We start from the raw sequence: 20,226 nt of genomic DNA, 5'->3' as shown, positions 1-20,226 counted from the left end.
ATTTAAAGGACTGAAGTAGTAACTTCAGATTTAAGAGTTAGGGAAGATTTTTTGAGGACACAAATTATGAACTGGATTTGGAAAGACAAGTTGCTTTTCTTTTCTGTAGGTGAGCTATTTCATGTATAGATGAGAAACTGCAAATTTGGAGGCAAAGGGGCAATCTGGTGCACACCAGTTTGGCCAGGGGAGGGGAGTTGTCAGAGATATGCTGAAAGGCTTGAAAGGTAGGAAGTAGCAGAGGCCTCACATGCCTGGGGAAGTGAATTTTCTCTGTGGGTAACAGGAACACCTTGAAGGGGAAGCCATGTGGTGAAAGCGGAAAGTTTGGTGATAGAACAGGTCTGAAGGGAGGAAGAGATTAGAAAAGGGAATATGTGAGAAGCTTCTTCAGCAGTTACAGAAGGTTAAAAAAAAAGGCCTCACATAGAGTGAAATAACAAAATTGGACAAGCAAGTATACAAGAAGAAAAGAAACTGGTTAAGCTTAGGGGATGATTTTATGTGAGGGGGCAGGAAGTGAAAGGAGTCCTAACCACTGAGACTCCTGGTAGGTGTCAGCTCACTTCCTAAGAGATGAGCTCGGGGGCAAAGGCAGGCCTGACTGTTTGAAGGCAGAGAAGCCGGTGGAAGGAACTGGGGGCTAACAGGACCCGTGCCTTAGTGCAGCGTGGTGGCCGTGCTGGTGACTGGAAAAGCATAGGAAAAGCTTGGTCCTGCAAAGGAGAAAGCAACAGAGAAACCAAAGACTGGTTTAAGTTGGAAAAGAAGAAATCAAAATAAAGACAGGTTTATCGTGGACTCTGCTGAAACTCAGTTGGTAAAGAATCTGCCTGCAACGCAGGAGACCCAGGTTCAATCCCTGGGTCAGGAAGATCCCCTAGAGAAGGAAATGGCAACCCGCTCCAGTACTCTTGCCTGGAGAATTCCATGGACAGAGGAGCCTGGAGGGCTACAGTCCAAGGGATCACAAAGAGTCGGACATGACTGTGCAACTATCTTCAGCTCAGTTCTGCCGAAACTAATTTAACGTATCCTCAAAGAGATATTTCCAGGTGTGTGTCTACCACCACCATTCAAGGAAGTAAGAAACATCCTTATGAATGTTAAGATCAAGTTCCCTCACCTGTACCTCTCTCTACAGCCCCTTCTACAAACAGCCTGTTGTGGTAAGCTCATTTACAGGAGAGAGAAGCAGGTATACAATTATTAACAAACACGATCAGGTGGTTAGAGCAGTTTTTTTCATACCCTGCTAGCTCACTCACTCACTCCCTCCATCTGCCATAAAAGATAATCTGTCCAACCCACTGGGTTTTAGGTGTAACTTCTCAAGTTCAGGTACACACTGGTCACCAGCAAACCTCTGAACTACGGTTTGATTCGTCTCTGCATCCCTCCGAGTTATCTCTCTGGTAAATTTCCTTTCCTAGGCCCTGTTTATCCAAATAAATTCTCCTTGTGAAAGTGGCCCAATTTAAGGTCTTTCCTAACTGACCAGCTTGTATATTTTCTCTTAGGTCTTTCTACCAAGATCAATTCTTCTGACCACTCAGTATTTTTCTTTCTGTTTAAAACATTCAATCCTTCAATATCAACAGTCACATGTTAATTAGTATATTAACACTACTTTTAACTTTTTAACTAGAAGGCATTCAACAGATTATAAAGGAAGGTATTTCTTCACAAACCAACCCAAGGGACGTTAGTTTCAGAACTAACAATGCAGCCCTCTTTTGAGATAGTCTTATATACATTTATTTGAATATGGAAAGAACACCCAAGGGAGCCAGCAGTATAGTCATTTCGGTAGACAGTGAGTCAGTAATGCTCTCTTGCTAGCTGTTGACTGAATCTCCTGAATAAGGAGCCTTTCATTCTCAAATTCTTAATATGATTTTAATTCACTAGAAGAGAGGCAAAGACTGGAAATTGATTTTGCTGAGCAGAGAATTCAGGACACCTAAAGGGAGTGAGTTAGAAACCAAAAGGAAAAAGGATGTCAGGCATGAAGAGGCACCTGCCATCTCAAATTTTTGACATCAGGGTTTATCCACCATGTACACCAATCCTTTCCCCCAAATCCACAATATCCAATACAAGGTTTAAATGGTACTGTCTCAAATTTGTTTATGTAATGCTTTGTAATTGCAGTTTTGTCTCCTAAGCACAAAGACAAAGATAATACCTACCATTCTACCTATTAAGGGCAATGCCCTTAGTAGACTAAAAACATGCTCAGACTATTAAAACAATTTCTGATTCAAATCCTACTACTCACTGAACCAGAATCAGGAGTCATGGGAAATCCTATGCATTTACATTTGCCCACACACCTAACTGGGCTTCCCTGGTGGCTCAGATGGTATCTTTACCTGCAGTGAGGGAGACCTGGGTTCGATCCTTGGAGTGGGACCATCTGTTGGACATGTTGAGATCTACTATTTAACACAGCAATTCTCACAAAGGACTTTGAAAAATACTCACGAGGTATCTATACCAAAGGTGTCTGCTGTGAACCATTTGGTACATATTCCACACTGCAGCTCTACCTCTCCCAACTGACGGCCATTTTCTTCATCCACGGAGCCTGCCTGAGTATCCATCACCTCTGAAGTATCCCCAGCACCTTCCTGTGTCCACAGAACCATCAGAGAATCGTGTCAGTTGATCTGATTGTATTTTTGATTCGCTTAAAAACTTAAAAAAAAAACACAAACAACCCTTTTGCCTGGAATTGCTATTTTCCAGTACTTTGCCAAAATGACCAGTGCAAAGGGAGAGAAGAAGGGTACCCCCACATGTTCTCTAGGCCTTTTAGAAAACTTAAGAGCTGCTCCTTTGGCCACATACATGCAAATCTACAAGAAAGGTAATCTTGTAGATATTAAAGAAATGCTGCTGCTGCTAACTTGCTTCAGTCATGTCCGACTGTGTGCGACCCCACAGACAACAGCCCACCAGGCTCCCCTGTCCCTGGGATTCTCCAGGCAAGAACACTGGAGTAGGTTGCCATTTCCTTCTCCAATGCATGAAAGTGAAAGTGAAGTCGCTCAGTCCTGTCTGACTCTTAGCGACCCCATGGACTGCACCCTACCAGGCTCCTCCGTCCATGGGATTTTCCAGGCAAGAGTACTGGAGGCCATTGCCTTCTCCTCAAAGAAATGGGCACTGTTCAAAAATGAATACCCTGCAGAACAAAACTGGAAGGGTCTACAATGTTACCCACCACGTTGGCATCATTGTAAACAATCAAGTTAAGGGCAAGATTCTTGCCAAGAGAATTTATGTGTGTATTGAGCATATTAAGAACACTAACAGCTGAGACACCTTCCTGAAACGTATGACGGAAAAGGATCAGAAAAAGAAGGACGTCAAAGAGAAAAGTACTTGAAATGTATTTGGGCTCAACTGAAGCGCCAGCCTGCTTCACCCAGAGCAGCACACTGTGTGAGAACCAAAGGAAAGGAGTCTGAACTGTTGGAGCCCATTCCCTACAAATTCACAGCATCACGGATGTAAAGAAAACAAAAGACCTGAATGGAGGGGCGGCTAGGGCAGGGGTGGACACACAAACTCTTTAAAAAACCAATCCTATTGACTGTGCAGTAGAAACACTCAAATACTTACAAGTGTATCTTTTCCATTAGAGGATTCTGTCTCCAAGCCACCACTTACATCAACCGAGTTTGCATCACTGTAAAATAAGGAGAGCATTCATGGAAGAAATTTCAGAAGAAAACCTGAAAACGCCTATTCCCAAAGATGATGATCCAAGTACAGCTGAACTTCACATCCCTACTCTTTTTCAGCCAAGCCGATGCTCAGACAGGATGCTCAGCATTAGGAAGAAGGCGGCCAAGATGAACTCAAGCCCGTGGGGCACAAGGAAACCTTAACCGCCCTTGCAGACAAGTCTACAGCGGACAGAACTAGTCCCTGGGGAGGTTCGCAGAGATGCACCTCTCCATCTCTGTTTTCAGAGGGACCGATACTCCTTCCAGCCTGGCAGTACAAAGTGATTTCCCTCTCTGGGAATTCTGAAGGGTTCCTGCTAAAAAAAAGCGGGCGGGGGAGCTACCAACCCCCTGCCGGGGGACCTAGGGCTGGGAGGGAGGCCGAGAAACCGGGAAAGGTGTGCAAAGGGGCGTAGCCTGAGATACGATTCAGAGAGGACGGGTATAGCGGCGGGCGGGACGAAGGCCCCGGTAAAGGCAGGGTGAGCCTTTGGCCGCCAGGCCTAGGTTCGGAGGAGGGATGATGGGAGTGCTCACGGGAGCGGCGGGATTCAGAAGGGACCGGCCTCCCGCCCGCTACCCCGGTCTTCCTCGGGCCGCAGGGTGCCTTACCCGCTTTCGGCCTCTCCGGAGCCGGGCTCCGCGGAGGCTGGAGCAGCAGACGTCCCCTCTCCGGCTGGAGCGGCCGCTACGGCTGCTGCCTGCTTCGTCTCCCCTTCTTCTGCCGGTGTTGCATTAGCAGCTGCTGCCGGGCCTGGTCCTGCGCTCACTCCCAGTCCTGGTCCGCTTCCCGCCGCCGCCATCACTGCCGCCTTCTAGACTTCTCGCGAGAATACTACCTCTTTCTCGCGCGAGATGCTCGCCGGCCTGCTCACCTTCAAACAGTAAAGGACTCACGGTGGGTCCGCCGTCTGCCTGGGGAAGGCTCTCTCCAAGTCCGCTTTAAGGTCTGGCGGGCGGGACCTGGAGACTGCAGAGCTACAAATGCAGCCCGCGGAAGGTGGTCGGGGCTTGCTGGGTTTTTTCTAGGACGCAGTTCGTATGAAAGTGGACGCAGCGCATTTTCGTGGCGGAGACTGCAAGTCACCGTGCAGATGAGGCACCCTGAGAGCGCTGGCGGCCTAGAGGCCCTGGACGCTGTGTTGTGTTCTGCAAACGCCTCTCACCGTTAGAGGTGGAACATGCCTTCCCACCCCAGGAGTTTGTTATCGTAAGTTGTCCTCCTGATCTGCCACTTTGAGCAGGTTAGTGACATCTGCAGATGGGCGCCTGGACTGAATCCCAGAACCCCATCTACGCCGGGGAGGGGACGTGGATGGAGTCTCCAGGCGGAAAAAGTCGGAAGCACTGTGTTCCTGAAGCTGCAAGCAGCGTAATACCGTTAAGAGGAGGAAAATGAAGCCTGAGTGTTAAGGTGCTGGAGGACTTATGAATATAGAGAAATTTGGTCCTTAGAGAAAGGGACAGGTAATAGGCCAAAGGTAAGAACTTGAGGAATCAACGACAGTGCAGGGAGGTGATGTTGGAATGAGCGGAGTCATTCGGAGTCGTGGTATCCAAACTCCTGGAAGTATTAGAGCCAGGACATCTTTCAAGAAATCAGTGTTTACATCGTAATTTCTAGAAAGCTGCCTAAAGATACACCTTTCCCCCTATTTTTTACACTTTCACTTCCACTCTTCTACCACTTTACAAAAGAAAGTCATACGGGGAATCCAGTCTGACTCCCTGATGTATTGTCCCAGGCTGTGAAACCTCTGGGACACCACACACAAGAACGATTGGGAATACATAGATATTTGATTTCTGATTTCTTCCCAATTTCTTGCTTTTAACAAAATTGAAGGAGTAGCTTGTAGATACTACCGGCTGATACAGATTATTTTTCAAATTGTTGGTGATACATGCTTCAAATAGGTGAAACTTTTAAGAAGAAACAATAACTGCACAAAGTATCTCCCCCTAATATTTATTATAGTGGCAATTTTAACATATAGCCACAAAAATCTTTGATACCTCCTTGCTCCAGCAAGTAGAATTTGAATTATCCAGTCCCTCAAGTGTGTGCGAGGGAATTAGTGCCTTACTTCTAAAACAGAATGTGGAAAAGGAGAATAGTAGTTTTTACAGTGGGGAAACTGGCAAACATCTCTTTAACCAAGTGGTCAAGGTTAATACCAGTGGGTGAAGTCATGTTGTTATCAGTTATCCCCTGATGTGAGGCAGTGGAGAACTCTACTTCATCTATGGAAGTCTTTGCAAAAATTCACGACCCCAGACTAATCAAGAGAAAACATTAGCCCAATACAAATTGAGACCTTCTTGAAAATACGTAACCAGTACACCTCAAAACTGTGAACATCATGAAAGACAAGGAAAAACTGAGAAACTCACAGATTAGAGAAGACCAAGGAAACATGACGATTATATTGAAGTGGGGTCCTGGATTGTATTCTGGAACTGAAAAGGGACACGAGTGGAAAAATTGGTGAAATCTGAATAATAAAGTCTGTAGTTAAATGATAAATATTATAACAAATTTATTTTGTTCCCTGTACTGTGCTTTAAGATACTGACTGTAGGGGAAGCTGGATTATATGGGGGACCTCTTTGAACTATCTTTGCAACTCTAAAATTAATTGAAAAATGAAAAGGTAATTGGTGGGGGCAGAATCCACATTGCAATGGATTGAGAAATGAATAGAGGACTAGAAGTAGACATAGGTGTGCAGACGCACATTTCCTCTTTTTTCCTGATGCATTTTATTTTTGTAAAGAAGAGACCTCAGTTAATACAGCAAAGTGTCAACATCTGTCAAATTCGTTTGAGTGTTACACGATTCCCTGCTCTGTCTCAGTGGCTTTGAAATAGTCTCTAAATACATGTTTGGCTCTGAAGGTGAGAGAACAATTGGATGGAGAGAACAATTTCTGAAGGAAATGCAGAGTTGGAGCAGAGGGTAGACTGATGAAACAGCTTTACGCATCAATAGGAAGGGAGAGGTTGAAAATATAGGAGGCGTGGTGGTTGATGGAGCAGCTTTGTGAAGAAAGTGGGTGCGGAGTTAAGTGAACTGGCAGAGATGGAGAGGTTATTCTTGATGGCAAGGAGGGGCTCCATCTCGTGAGACTGGAGGAAAGAAGGGGCAGTGGAACAAAGATGCCGTTACTGATAGGGGAACAGGAGACCAAGGGGAAATATTGTTGGCTGAGCTCTGAGCCTATACATCTTCTGTGGCTGCCATTTCTGTCTTCCATGCTGTCTTCCAACATACATATAACAGCAAAGATGAATGGAAACCTTGGAGTTTTCACTGTTGCCTTGTAGGTAAAACAGAGCCAGTTTGGGGAACAATCAAAGACGATAAAAAGCTGTTCAGATGATTTAACCATGGCACCTGAGAAAGCAGAAGAACTGGAAAAATGAAGAATTCCGTGTCGAAGTTTGGAGAAGGCAGGAACTGGAATGGTGAGAAGTTAAGAGAGTACTTGAAGATCACTTGAGCATCAAGACTTGAGGAGAATTCCATGACCGGCTCACCTGTGAGTAAAGGTAGACGAGGCAAGGAGGAACCAGACCTAACTTCTGGGCTTTGAAAGCAAGACATCCACCAAACTGGGCACCTCCTCAAGGTTAATTAAAATTAAAATCACTAACAGAGCACCGGGTTGGAGGTTTAGGATGCACACACAGAAACACGGTTTTGGAAACTCTCAACTGAATCTCCCCCATTTCAGGCTTTCCTACTCCAGTATATCTTGGCCAGTCCTTCCATACACCACTGAATCACTTCTTGCCTGAGGAAGGTACTTACTGCCTTTCAGAGAGAAGTCAGACTCAGCTCCGTGCTCAAAAGCGCCCAGCAAGTGGTCTCCCTGTCCTGTGGGAGCCCACCACGCTCAGCAGGACCTGCCCCATCTGCAGCTTCCTGGGTTTGGTCCTGCTTCCCTGCATTTGCTCTGCTTTCCTGCATCCTGTTTGCCCTTTGCTCCATCTCACATCCACGTGCATTACATCAAGACCCACATCAAAGTTGTCTCCTCTGCAAACCTTGCTTCCTGCAGTTTTTATGTGGGTGCATATGATTCAGTAGTCCTGGTTAAAAAGAAGCATATTTTCTGGTGGGCCCACAGTCTAGAATCCCATTTGGCTCTTCGGTATGAGGTCTAATGCAGGGAATTCTTTCCCTCTTAAACCATGATATCTTATTCATAATATACTTTTCTAAAATGTTCAAAAGGATCAGCTCCCCAACCCACATTCAGTTCGTTCTTGCCTCCTCTTCTTTGCTTGGGGTGTTGTCTCTGACTTGAATGGCAAATGTTAGATAACACATTTTAAAATAGTATTGTGACCATTGTTTCACCAAGCACATGCACACGCGTGTGTGTGTGTATGTGAGAGAGAGAGTTGCTCAGTTGTGTCCAACTCTTTGTGACCCATGGACTATAGCCCACCAGGCTACTCTGTCCATGGAATTCTCCAGGCAAGAATACAGGAGTGGGAAGCCATTCCCTTCTCTAGGGGATCTTCCTGACTCAAGTATCAAACCCAGGTCTCCCACGTTGCAGGCAGACTGTTTACTGTTTCAGCCACCAGGGAAGCCCATTGTTTCACAATATAAGATTTAATTATTTTAGATGACATTAATAAGTTTAAGAAGCAATTATTTTGACTGATGTCATTTCTGGACTTGTTTTTGTTTTTGGCAGTGCTGCATGCCTTACAGGATCTTAGTTCCCCAACCAGGTGTGAACCTTCGACCACTGGAGAATTCCCCAAATTTCTGGACTTGAGAATGAAAAAGGAAATAAAAATTAAAAAGCAGTATTATACTGTGATCCTACTTTTGTACGTATTTGTTGGTATGCATGTGCGTGCTCCGTGGTGTTCAGCCCTGCTGCCATCACTCCAAATGATGCCTTTAAAAACTTCTTCCTGAAAACCATCTGGGAGTTTGGGTCTTTTGAGCCCAAACCACCTTTTCCCTTGCTGGGCCCTGCGATAGACCTTTTCTGCTCCGATGTTTGGGCTTGTGTGGTCTCACTATGTGTCGGGCACATGAACTTGGGTTCGATGACAGTACTTCTATCATCTTTTGAGCAGGAAAAGAAGATGTTTCAGACCCTTAAGGAACCAAAGTTTTCTCACGTAAAAAGAAAACAGGGAATTCCCTGGTGGTCCGGTGATTAGGACTCCATGCTTCCACTAAAGGGCACACAGGTTTGATCCCTGGTCGGGGAACTGAGATCCTGCAAACTGCATGGTCCAGAAAAGAAGATACATGGATTCCAATTCTGCAGAAATGGACCCAAATCTGTGTCCATTTTATGTCTCTATCAGCACCCATGGGCTTGTAATAATGAACCCGCCTACCAATGCAGGAGGCGTAAGAGACATGGGTTTGATCCCTGGGTAGGGACAATCCCCTGCAGGAAGGCATGGCAACCCACTGCAGTGTTCTTGCCTGGAGAATCCCATGGACAGAGGAGCCTGGTGGGCTCTAGTCATGGGGTCGCAAAGAGTCAGATACAACTGAAGCAGCTTTAGTGTGAGCATACACGTATACACACACACACATCAGTACCCATACTCAGCCCTTGCATGAATATTGTCTTGCTGGGCCTTCAAAGATGAATGAAGGTTTTCAGAAAGTCCTACAACTTAACAACCCACTTTTTGACCTTCTTCTTCCTCCCAGGAGCCTGCCCTTAGCAAAATAGAGTCATCCTTTAGAATCTGAGGCGGGGATGGTTCCAGGACCCCTGAGAAAACCAAAGTCTTCAGATGCTCAAGTTCCCTTAAATAAAATAGTGTAATATTTGCTTATAACTACACAGATCCTCCCATACACTTTAAGTCATCTCGGTTACTCATACCTAATACAACATCAATGCTATGTTAATAGTCGCTGGTGCACGACAAATTCAAATTTTGCTCTTTGGAAGTGATGAGTTTCAGGAAAACGTTTTTAAAGGCAAGGTGAGGGACGGGAAGTCCCAGGATATATGGTCAGTGCGTGCACAATTCTCTAATTGGTTGGTGAGGTGATAGGGCGATGTCAGGGCTTAACAATTCTTAGGCTCCAGTAGGTCTGGGTGCAGTGTGTTCCTGGTCACCAGTTCATTTCTTCCCCTGGGTGGTGGATTTAGCATCTGCAAAAGAACTCAGGAAATGTGCATCAGATACTGTGATCTAGGTGCTTCAGAGAGGAGCTAAAGCAGAGGATATGGGGAAGGCCTGTTCACCCTCACACCGCCCCCCAAATCCCCAGAAGGCCCCAGGGGCTTCTGCTCGGCTACCACGGAGCTTTGTATAAAGCTCACAATACAGCAGGTGTAGCGGAAGAGTTTCTGAAATAGTAAATTTCCCTTCTTCTCTCTGTTTAGTCTTCTACCACTTTCCCTCCCTCTCTCCCTCCCCACAAAGTGCTTAACCCTGGCTTTGCATTAAAATCATCTTGGGAGCTTAAAAAAAGACACTGCCCTTTGGACAGTATGATTGAACTCTGTAAAAGAGGGGTCCCTGAACTGATAGAGTTAAAAAAGCTTCCCACATGGTTCTACTGTGCCTCACTGCCTCCAGGAGACAGGGCAGAGGGAAAAAGAAATGGCCTATTATATCTGTTCCTTAGAAGCCCAGAAAGGGCTCAGACATAAGTAGAATATTTGGGATAAATGCTTTTCCTTCCTCATGAAGAGACTACCCAGGAGATGAGAAGGGGTGGGCCATGATTGTGTAAAGTCTAGGTGGAGGTAGCCTGGGACTCAGCCTTGCAGGCACCTTTTTGCCCTGGTGTGGCCCAGACGAGGCGGGAAGACTCCTGTGTCCTCTAACCTGGTCCGTATGTAGCAGAGGGAGCAGCAGGAGCTCAAGGGTCAAGGCTCCGAGGATGCACAAGGGCCCATAACTGGACACCAGGTGGCGCGAGGGAAGGCTCGGTGGATGCCCAAGTGGGTAGGTAGCATCAAACACCAGCTGCCCCCACCCTGAACACCGGAATCCCTGTCCCTAGAGACTTAAACACAAACTCCTAGGAAGAGACAGGTATATAGCCCGCAACAGAACACAGTTCACAAGAAATCCTGTGTGGGATTATATGAAGAAATGTAAAGAGAAGGTAAAGAAGAAACTATGTTCAATCATGTAGAAGAAAAGATGTCACCTGCCATATCAGTAAACAAAGGACATTGCCGCTACCACCAGCCATCGCTACAAGAGTCACCATGAAGGTGCACCCTGAGGGGACTCAGGATGAGAAAGCAGGATGCTAACCTAGATAGTTAAGATGCATATGGAAGGGATGAATTCAATGAGCCCGTGCTGAATTGCTTCAATCTTATCCAACTCTTTGCAAGCCTAAGGGCTGTGACCTGTCAGGCTCCTCTGTCCATGGGATTCTCCAGGCAAGAATACTAGAGTGGAGGCCATTTCCTCCTCCAGGGGATCTTCCCCACCCAGGGATCGAACCTTGGTCTCTTTATGTCTCCTGCATTGGCAAGCAGGATCTTTACCATTAGTGCCACCTGGGAAGCCCTTTCCATGAGCCCAGAGTCTTGCACCTTCCATGCACAGAAAAGTGCGCTAAATTCCTTAACTTGAGGTGTCTGTTTTCCTTTCATTAATAGTAATCTTTTCATGCTCCAACTACCTGGTTTTCATTGCAAAAACTCCTATATCCTGGCTCTTCCCTTACTTTTTTCAGAGCAGCCTTTCAGAGCTAAGAGACCATCTTTTGAGCTTGAGTTTTGTCCACGAAATAGAACATAATTCTCAGCTTTTAGGTTGTGCTCTTTTTTTTTTTTTTTTTAGTTGAGAATTATAAAAAGAAAGATAAATTCCTTGCCAACTTGAGCTGTGGCCCAAGAATCTCATCTGTGACACTGGCCAAGATGAAAGTGTTAGCCTCCAGAAGAACTGTATTTGTACTTTATAGAGAGGATCCTGGGCTCCCAGAAGGCTTCAGCATCTGAGAGAGAGAGAGAGATTGTATGGACTCAAGCATGTCCCATCCCTGTACCAGCCTTGGCCAAGAGTCTCTGGACCCTTTCCTAAAAAAGAACATCTGGTTAGATGCCCAGAACTCTACAGATTCCTAGGGTTTCCCACTGCTCACCCACTCCCCACACCACCCCATGCCCCAATGTTTTTATCATCTATAAAGCAAAACAAAGCATTTTGTGTTCATTATAATTGTCACAAAGATGGAGATAATTATTGTGGTGCTTTGTCTCACTGGGGCATTCCTTCAGTCTCTGCTGGAGCTCTTGGTCCTTAATCTCCAGTGTGTATAAACTGCGTTGACTAAAGACTCATGATTACTTCCAGTAACCAGGTACCTGGGTCCTACTCAACTATTTAAAAAGAGTTCTACTCTTCCTTTTATTAGAAAGAGGTAAATCTCCATGTGGGCATGGATTTTACATAAATATAATATACAATATTAATAAATTATTTATATATGTGACTATATAGTGAATAATATATTAAATATACAATATATATTATATAATTATATATTATTTAATATAATTATATACAAATAAAATATTTAATATATAATATATTCTATATAGAGATAATTATATAATTCTATGTAATTAATATGTATTAATTATATATTATAATATATATTATTTAAGTAAAATATGATAATTATCCTATAGAATTATATAATTCTATAGAATTAATATATATCAAATGATATGTTATTTATATATAAATATGTAATATATTAATATGTTTTAATGAATTATCTAAATTTATATATAATATATAAATTATATAAATAAATAAATAAACATAGGCCATATCGGATCTTAGTTGCAGCACGCAGGATCTTCGCTGCATTATATGGGCTCTTTCATTTCAGCACACAGACTCTCTAGTTGTGTTGCAGATTCAGTTGTTCCAAGACATGTGGGATCTTAGTTCCCTGACCAGGGATGGAACCTGCGTTCCCTGCATTGCAAGGCAGATTCTCAACCACTAGACCACCAGCAAATTCCAGGGATTATCTGCTTTGTTCATTGATGTATCCCAGACACCTAGCCCCGGGGCTGGCACATAGAAAGCATTCTAAGAAACACTTGTTGATGAACAGTACGGCCTTTCTTTCCTAGGAATGAGGCTTGTCCCACTGTGAGGTCAAAGTTGTCACCAGTCCCCACGGAAAGCAGCCCAGAGGGCTTGGTAAGGGGCTCCTGTGCATCTGACGACTTTGGAAGCAAGTTGGTGCTTGTCAGTCCTGGGACTCAGGGGCACTGACTGGCTAGCTCTCCACTCTGGCCCTTGTAGTGGATGTAGGCTTGCTGTGGTAAGCTTGGATGAATAAAACTGCTGTCAAATTATGTGGCTCAGCAGTTCTCAGAGTGTGGTCCCAGGACTGGCAGCAGCAGGCTCACCTTGGGCCTTGTTAGAAATGAAGTCTCAGGCTCCCTACCAGACCTAGAATCAGAGACTCAGGGAGTCCCACCCAGAAATCTGTGCCCTAACGAGTCCTCCAGGTCATTCCAATGTCCAGTAAAGTTGAGAACTGCTGATGTAGCCAGGTGAGGAGCTAGAGGAGTGGTCCACAACCTTTTTGGCACCAGAGACAGGTTTCCTGGAAGACGATTTTGCCATGGACCCGGGGAAGGGAGTGGGGAATGGTTTCAGGATGATTTCGGCACAGTACCTTTATTGTGCACTTCATTATTATTACATCAGCTCCACTCAGAGCATCAGGCATTAGATCCTGGAGGCTGGGAACCCCTGAGCTAGAGGATGAACAGTGTTGGAGGCTCAGGGCCCATCCTGAGTGCTAAGAGGGCATGGGTTAATGATGAGTGTGTGCTCAGTCATGTCTGACTCTGCGACCCCATGGGCTATAGCCCGCCAGCCTCCTCTGTCCGTGGAATTTCCCAGGCAAAAATACTGGAGTGGGTTGCCACTTCCTCCTCCAGGGAAGGTTCCATTGATTTGCAAGAGAAGCTCATAGAATCAGAGAAACACTTTACTTCTGGATGGAACGGATGCACAGGGCAGGGTGTGGGGGAAAGGACACAGCTTCCATGCTCTCTCAAAGCACCCCACTATCCCCAGATCTCCACGTGCTCGCTGACATGGAAACTCTCTGAACCCTCTCATTTGGGTTTTTAATGGAGCCTTCATTACATAGGGGTGACTGATTAATCATTGACTATTGATGATGGATGGGCTTCCCTAGCAGCTCAGCTGGTAAAGTATCCACCTGTAATGCAGGAGACCCGGGTTCGATTCCTGGGTTGGAAGATCTACTGGAGAAGGGATAGGCTACCCACTCCAGTATTCTTGGTCTTCCATTGTGTCTCAGCCTGCAATACAGGAGACCTGGGTTTGATCCCCAGGTTGGGAAGATCCCCCGGAGAAGGGAGGAAACGGCTACCCACTCCAGGATTCTGGCCTGGAGAATTCCATGGACTCTATAGTCCACGGGGTCGCAAAGAGTCGGACACGACTGAGTGACTTTCACTTTTGCTGATGATGGAGTTCCAGCTCTTCTCCCCTCCCAGCTTGGGGGTGGGGGGTGGGGGGTGAGACTGAAAGTACTCACCTTCTAATGTGATTGGCTCCCCTGATGACCTGGGCCTTGCATCTTTAGGTTTCCCAAAGTCTCCTCATTAACTTCCCAGAAGACACCTTTATTACTCTCATCACAGGAAATTCCAAGGTTATTCTGCGTCAAGATTGGGGCAAAGACCAAATATTTGTTCATTTATGCCATATCGCACAGCTTGCAGGATCTTAGTCCCCCAACCAGGAACGGAACATGGGCCATGACAGTGACATCCCTGAGGGAGACCTAACCACTGGACCGCCAGGGAATCCCCTATATTTATCGAAATCACAGCATCCAAGCAAGATGCATCCTTCCTCCTACAGCATCCTTGGGAGTCGTGATAAGAGCCTGTTGAGAATGCTTGGGTCAGGCCCTGGGGAGTCCTCATGGAGAGCTTTCTGTGGGAGACCAGGAAGGTGGGCTGGGGGAGTGAGGGTACACTACCTTCCCTCACTCTAGCCCTACCAAGTTCTGCCAGGACGTGGCAGATGCTCCTTCTGTTGGAACTGAGGGGGATGCAGTGAGGAGCTGAGTGTGAAGGAAGCTGCCCGGTGCAGGGCCCCTGTCTACCTGGGGAAGGACAGCAGTTGTCAGAGGAGACTCCAGTAGGGGATACCTGACAGCAAGCTGGCCTCATTCTGCGGTAAGAAGAGACCTAAGTTTGTTTTTGTCTTTTTTTTAGCCATGCTGTGCGGTTTGTGGGATTTTAGTTCCCAGACCACGGATCGAATCCAGGCCACAGCACTGAAAGCTCAGAGTCCTAACCACTGGACTACCAAGGAATTCCCTTTTTTTTTTTTTAAGTCTTTTTTTTTTTTTTGACCTGGCTTTTGGAATCTCAGTTCCTCAACCAGGGATGGAACCAGTGCTCCCTGCAGTAGAAACTTAGAGTCCTAACCACTGGACTGCCAGGGATTACTTTTTTAAAACATTGTTTGGCTGTGTTGCATGGCATGTGGAATTTTAGTTTGCCAACCAGGGATTGATCCCACGCCTTCTGCATTGGAAGCATAGTCTTAACCACTGGACGGCCAGGGAAGTCCCAAGAGATGAAATCTTGACCTCCTTCCTTTCCCCTCCTTGACAAAAGGAAGTTTCTGAATGAACCATTAACTTGCATGCAGTTACTCCAGGATTTAAATGTTCATGATGCAGGCCCAAGGGCCAGGGTCCTCTGCTACCCACCCCACACCAGACCCAAATACCCCTCTGGTCACGTACAGTGTGTAGCATCCGTGTGTATTTCCACACATCCAGGTCAGCTGTCTCACGGGTCAGGATCAACATTTTCCCTCCTGTTCTCAATAACCCATGCTCAACCCTGCAGGAAGGCAGTTGTAAGTCCGGGGATGGAGTTAAAGTCTCCAGAAAGCATTGGCTGAAGGTTCTGGTTGGAGGTGCTAAACAGGACATCTTGTCAAGGGAGGGACTATCCAGTCACTATTGAGTAGTAATTCCAATTACATTCTTTTTTTTTTTTTTTTTTAAGTTGCACTGGGCAGCATGCAGGATCTCAGTTCCCTGGCCAAGGACGAACCCATGCCCCTTGCAGTGGAAGCACAGAGTCTTAACCACAACACCACCAGGGAAGTTCTCAATTAAATCTTGCAGAAAGCGAAGAACTAAAGAGCCTCTTGATGAAAGTAAAAGAGGAGAGTGAAAAAGTTGGCTTAAAACTCAACATTCAGAAAACTTAGATGAAACATCATCTTAGATGGCATTTGGTCCCATCACTTCATGGCAAATAGATGAGGAAACAGTGGAAACAGTGACAGGCTTCATTTTCTTGGGCTCCAAAATCACTGCAGATGGTGACTGCAGCCATGAAATTAAAAGATGCTTGCTCCTTGGAAGAAAAGTTATGACAAAACTAGACAGCATATTAAAAAGCAGAAACATTACTTTGCCAACAAAAGTCCATCTAGTCAAAGCTATGGTTTTTCCAGTAGTCATGTATGGATGTGAGAGCTGGACTATAAAGAAAGCTGAGTGCCAAAGAATTGATGCTTTTGAACTGTGGTGTTGCAAAAGACTCTTGAGAGTCCCTTGGACAGCAAGGAGATCCAACCAGTCCATCCTAAAGGAAATCAGTCCTGAATAATTCATTGGAAGGACTGATGATGAAGCTGAAACTCTAATACTTTGGACACTTGATTTGAAGAACAGACTCATTTGAAAAGACCTTGATGCTGGGAAAGATTGAAGGCGGGAGGAGAAGGGGACGATAGAGGATGAGATGGTTGGATGACATCACCGGCTCAATGGACATGAATTTGAGTAAGCACCAGGAGTTGGTGATGGACAGGGAGGCCTGGCATGCTGCAGTCCACGGGGTCGCAAAGAGACTGAGCAACTGAACTGAACTGATAGCGGAGAGTGGTGGTGCCGTCTTGTTCCTGTAGGGGGCGCACTTCCATACACAGGGCTGAACAGCGGGAGGGGTGAACCCCAGGACACTCACTCTACAAAGCGCCCACCCACGAAGATCTTTTTTCTCTGTGCAGTGGGATGGCTCCTTGCCGGGAGAAGGCTGATCTGCCATCTATGGAGCTAACCGAGAGAGGAAGTCATACTACTCTCTCTCCAAATCAGATCAGCTCCACACTGGTGGCACAATCGGTCAGTGAACTGAGTAAAGAAAGGTGTGGTAAGTTCATCGGGGTGCAGAATATTTGGGTGTCAGTGTACCTCTGTTGGACACGGAGCTTTCTAACACGCTGTCAAGGTTCCTCATCTGAGTTAGGGGCTCAGCTCAGGAGCTGGGGAGGGGCGGGGGGGAGGGGGCGGTGGTGGGCTCCCAGGTGGTTCTCAGAGAGCTCAGAAGCAGAAACTATCCCAGGAGCTGGGATAACCTGAATGACAATCACACTTGTACCCACGGTTCCAATGCAAAACAGAACCGCTGTTGTAGAGGCTAAGAAGTTTCAACAGTTCCAAGTTCTGACTGTCCTTGCTTCTCTGGTGGTTCATATGGTAAAGAATCTGGCTGCAATGTAGGAGACCTGGGTTTGATCCCTGGGTCAGGAAAGATCCCCTGGAGGAGGGCATGGCAACCCACTCCAGTATTCTTGCCTGGAGAATCCCATGGACAGAGGACCCTGGCGGGCTACCGTCCATGGGGTCACAACTGAGCAACTAAGACTTGCTTCTCCCAGGTTAGGGCGGAGGGACCAGGAGCTTGAACACAGGTACCACTTTTGATATCGACTCAACAGACATGAGTTTGAGTAAGTTCTGGGAGTTGGTGATGGACAGGGAGGCCTGGCGTGCTGCGGTCCACGGAGTCGCAAAGAGTCGGAGACGACTGAGCGACTGGACTGAACTGAACCACTCTTGGCTTTTCATCTAAGGGAATGGAATGGAGTCACTTGGAGAGGAATGGTCCCTTGTTTTAACAAAGCTTTCCAGCAGGAGGCAGCACTGAGTCAAACACAGCAACTGGAAACTAAAACATTCCTCTTCAGAACCTTACTGAGTGAGTGAAGTCGCTCAGTCCTATCCAACTCTTTTCGATCCCGTGGACTGTAGCTTACCAGGCTCCTCCATCCATGGGATTCTCCAGGCAAGAATACTGGAGTGGGTTGCCATTTCCTTCTCCAGGGGATCTCCAGGGATCAAACCCGGATCTCCCGCATTGGAGGCAGACGCTTTAACCTCTGAGACACCAGGGAAGTCCCTTAGAGAAACAAAAATAGCAGCTCCAAGTCTTCCTTTTAGAATGGTCTCCCTGCACATAATAACTTTTAACTCACAATTACCAGTCAAGAAATTTAACACGCATATTTCTGGAGGATTTGGATTTTTTGTTTTGTCCTGCTTTTCAGTTTCCTGGTCTTTCCCAGATTTTTTTTTTTTTGGAGAAATGAACTCTATTATTTAAAATACGAAAACTTTCAAGATATTTTTATTTTATATTTGTTATTAAAAGCATACTTTAATAAATTACTTAGATTTACCTCATCCAAAAAAAAAAAAATCTGTCTCCCTGTCCTCTGACTTCTGAACAGTTGGGGGGAAGATGGCTGCACCTCCACTTTGGCCAGGGGGCTTCGTCTCTGCAGGACACATTCAAGTCCTACTCTTTGGAATGTGTGCATCAAGAGAACCTAATCTGTAAGGGCTGTACTTCTCCCCAGTTAATCTGCAGTTTACTTACCTTTTCATATGCGTTTAATCGGCTGCAGAGAGAAGGGAGGCTTTATTCTAGTTCATTCCAGAAACTGAGGTGTCTATGGCCCGTCATTGGGGTGCTGTCTCTTCCACTCGAGATAAATTGCCCTGAGGCAAGGAGCACAGTCCTCTGCTTAGAGGAGTCAGGGAGGGCTGTACATGCTAAATTCTGAAACTCAAAGCACTGATTTTGTCGTTATTTACAGGATTGGCCGATGCATGGAAGCTGTGTCAATGCCATGAGTTAGGAACTAAACTTCAGGGAGAAGGGACTTGATTGGACAGGTAGGGTTTTGATGTAGGGAGGGTCTTCCTGGACGGTGGATGACCTGAGGTACAGGGGGCGCCAAGAGAGCATGTAAGACGGAGGAATGTTGAAACAGTTGGATTTTCTAGATGAATGAAGAGGCTGCCCCAGGGCAGTGGACATGGGAAGAGGTGCTGTCTTTGATCACTTGGTGAGATGCAGGAAGTCATGGAGGTTTCTGGTCTGACCACACAGGAATGCCAGGGCATTGACACAGCTTCCACGCAACGGCCAATCCTGTAAAGAACGCTTTAAGACATTTCCAGGTGTCCTTCTCCAGAGTACTGCTTGTCTCCAGATCAAGTCAAAAGATCCTTGGGACACACACACGGTAGCTTAAAACAGTTCCTTGTCCTTTTCTGGCTCATAGCGTGTGGTCTCTGCCCCACAGCTGTCACTGGGTTTTCCCTGACTACAAAATCAGAGCTTTGGGTGATGCCCGAGGCGGGCAGACCCAACTGTGAGGGTTTCTTAGAATATTCCCATGGATGCTAAATTGGACCGTGGGAGCTTTATCTCCCGCACAAGATTTTAAGTTCCCTGAGGAACAGGACTGTGTCACAGACCTTTGACACTCCACAGCAACCCAGCCAGGGTGATGCTCAAGAAATACCTGGGTTTTCCCAAGGAGATACTTCGGTTCAGTGGGAAAGGCTCACAACATGTGAACAAATTTCTTATTGTCAGAGAGGCCAACTTTTTACCCTTGGACACTGAGATGTGGGACCAAGAAGGGGACTGGACTTGTGATCATGGCCTCGGGTTGGACATCAGAAGGGGAGAGAGCAAGAGGTTTTTAGGGGAAAGTTGTGCCAATCTCTAGTTTGATCCTGGTTGGGGCTTTATTTGTTGTTGGGTTGGTTTTATTTTTTTAATGTTTTTTTTATTTTGGCCATGCCATGCAGCACATGGGATCTTAGTTCCCTGACCAGGGCTTGAACTCCTGCCCCCTGAATTGGCACTGCAGAGTCTTAATCACTGGACCATCAGGGAAGTCCCCTAGCTGGGGCTTTAGCTATTGTCTTTGCTCTGGTGGTGGCCCCTCCACAGTCTCACTTCCTATCCATAGGAAAAGTACATGCTGCATGCCTGAGTCAATCTGCCCTGGATCCTCCCACACTCTGTCACCAGGCACAAGGAATCCAGCTGCCATTGCAGTCCAGGGAGGGAAGGAGATTCCAACTCAACTGTAGGGAAAAAGAAAAAAGGAAAAAACAGGCAAGGGACTCAGCCATTAAGGCCTTCTGCTCCCCAAACAGCAGGCTGATAAGTGCTCCGAGTCCAGAACTGGTGAGCTCCAGGTTGGCCGTGGCCTCTTGGACAAGGGCCATCCGCCCTTCAGCACATCCTGTGTATGAGATGAGAAACACTTGCTGCTTCTCAGTGGGCCCCTCTGCCTGGTATTTGAAGCCCTTAGAAATCTGAACCCCTT

General features: G+C 46.2%; 1 protein-coding gene and 1 long non-coding RNA gene across 9 annotated transcripts in view; one reads left to right on the top strand and one right to left on the bottom strand.

Annotated features, from left to right (window-relative positions):
• ASH2L (ASH2 like, histone lysine methyltransferase complex subunit) overlaps positions 1-4,554 on the bottom strand; it is a 32,916-nt gene extending 28,362 nt beyond the window's left edge. For 5 of the 8 annotated variants that reach the window (XR_015156201.1, XM_086380230.1, XM_086380228.1 and 2 more), the window contains exons 1-3: positions 4,350-4,554; positions 3,631-3,697; positions 2,488-2,633 (exon numbers count right to left, since the gene is read on the bottom strand). Coding sequence is in view for 5 of the 8 variants with exons in the window: in XM_086380230.1 (XP_086236356.1) it covers positions 2,488-2,633; positions 3,631-3,697; positions 4,350-4,540 (404 nt within the window). In the remaining 3 variants the exon portion in view is untranslated. The remainder of the gene's footprint in view (positions 1-2,487; positions 2,634-3,630; positions 3,698-4,349) is intronic. The other 3 variants (XM_086380229.1, XM_086380227.1, XM_086380226.1) reach the window with 1 other exon arrangement.
• A 47-nt stretch (positions 4,555-4,601) lies between these two features.
• On the top strand, positions 4,602-7,161 carry LOC147343768 (uncharacterized). Its single transcript, XR_015156203.1, has 2 exons — positions 4,602-4,947; positions 7,066-7,161. It is a non-coding gene; the product is annotated as an uncharacterized LOC147343768 (long non-coding RNA).
• The last annotated feature ends 13,065 nt before the right edge of the window (positions 7,162-20,226 follow it).

The sequence above is a fragment of the Bos grunniens genome, chromosome 27, assembly GCF_055505025.1.
Source record: "Bos grunniens cultivar Pamir isolate PY7600 chromosome 27, Bosgru_T2T1.0, whole genome shotgun sequence".
NCBI classification, from domain to species: domain Eukaryota; kingdom Metazoa; phylum Chordata; class Mammalia; order Artiodactyla; family Bovidae; genus Bos; species Bos grunniens.
Note: the sequence above shows the minus strand (reverse complement) of the source record. Positions and strands in the feature narration are given on the sequence as shown.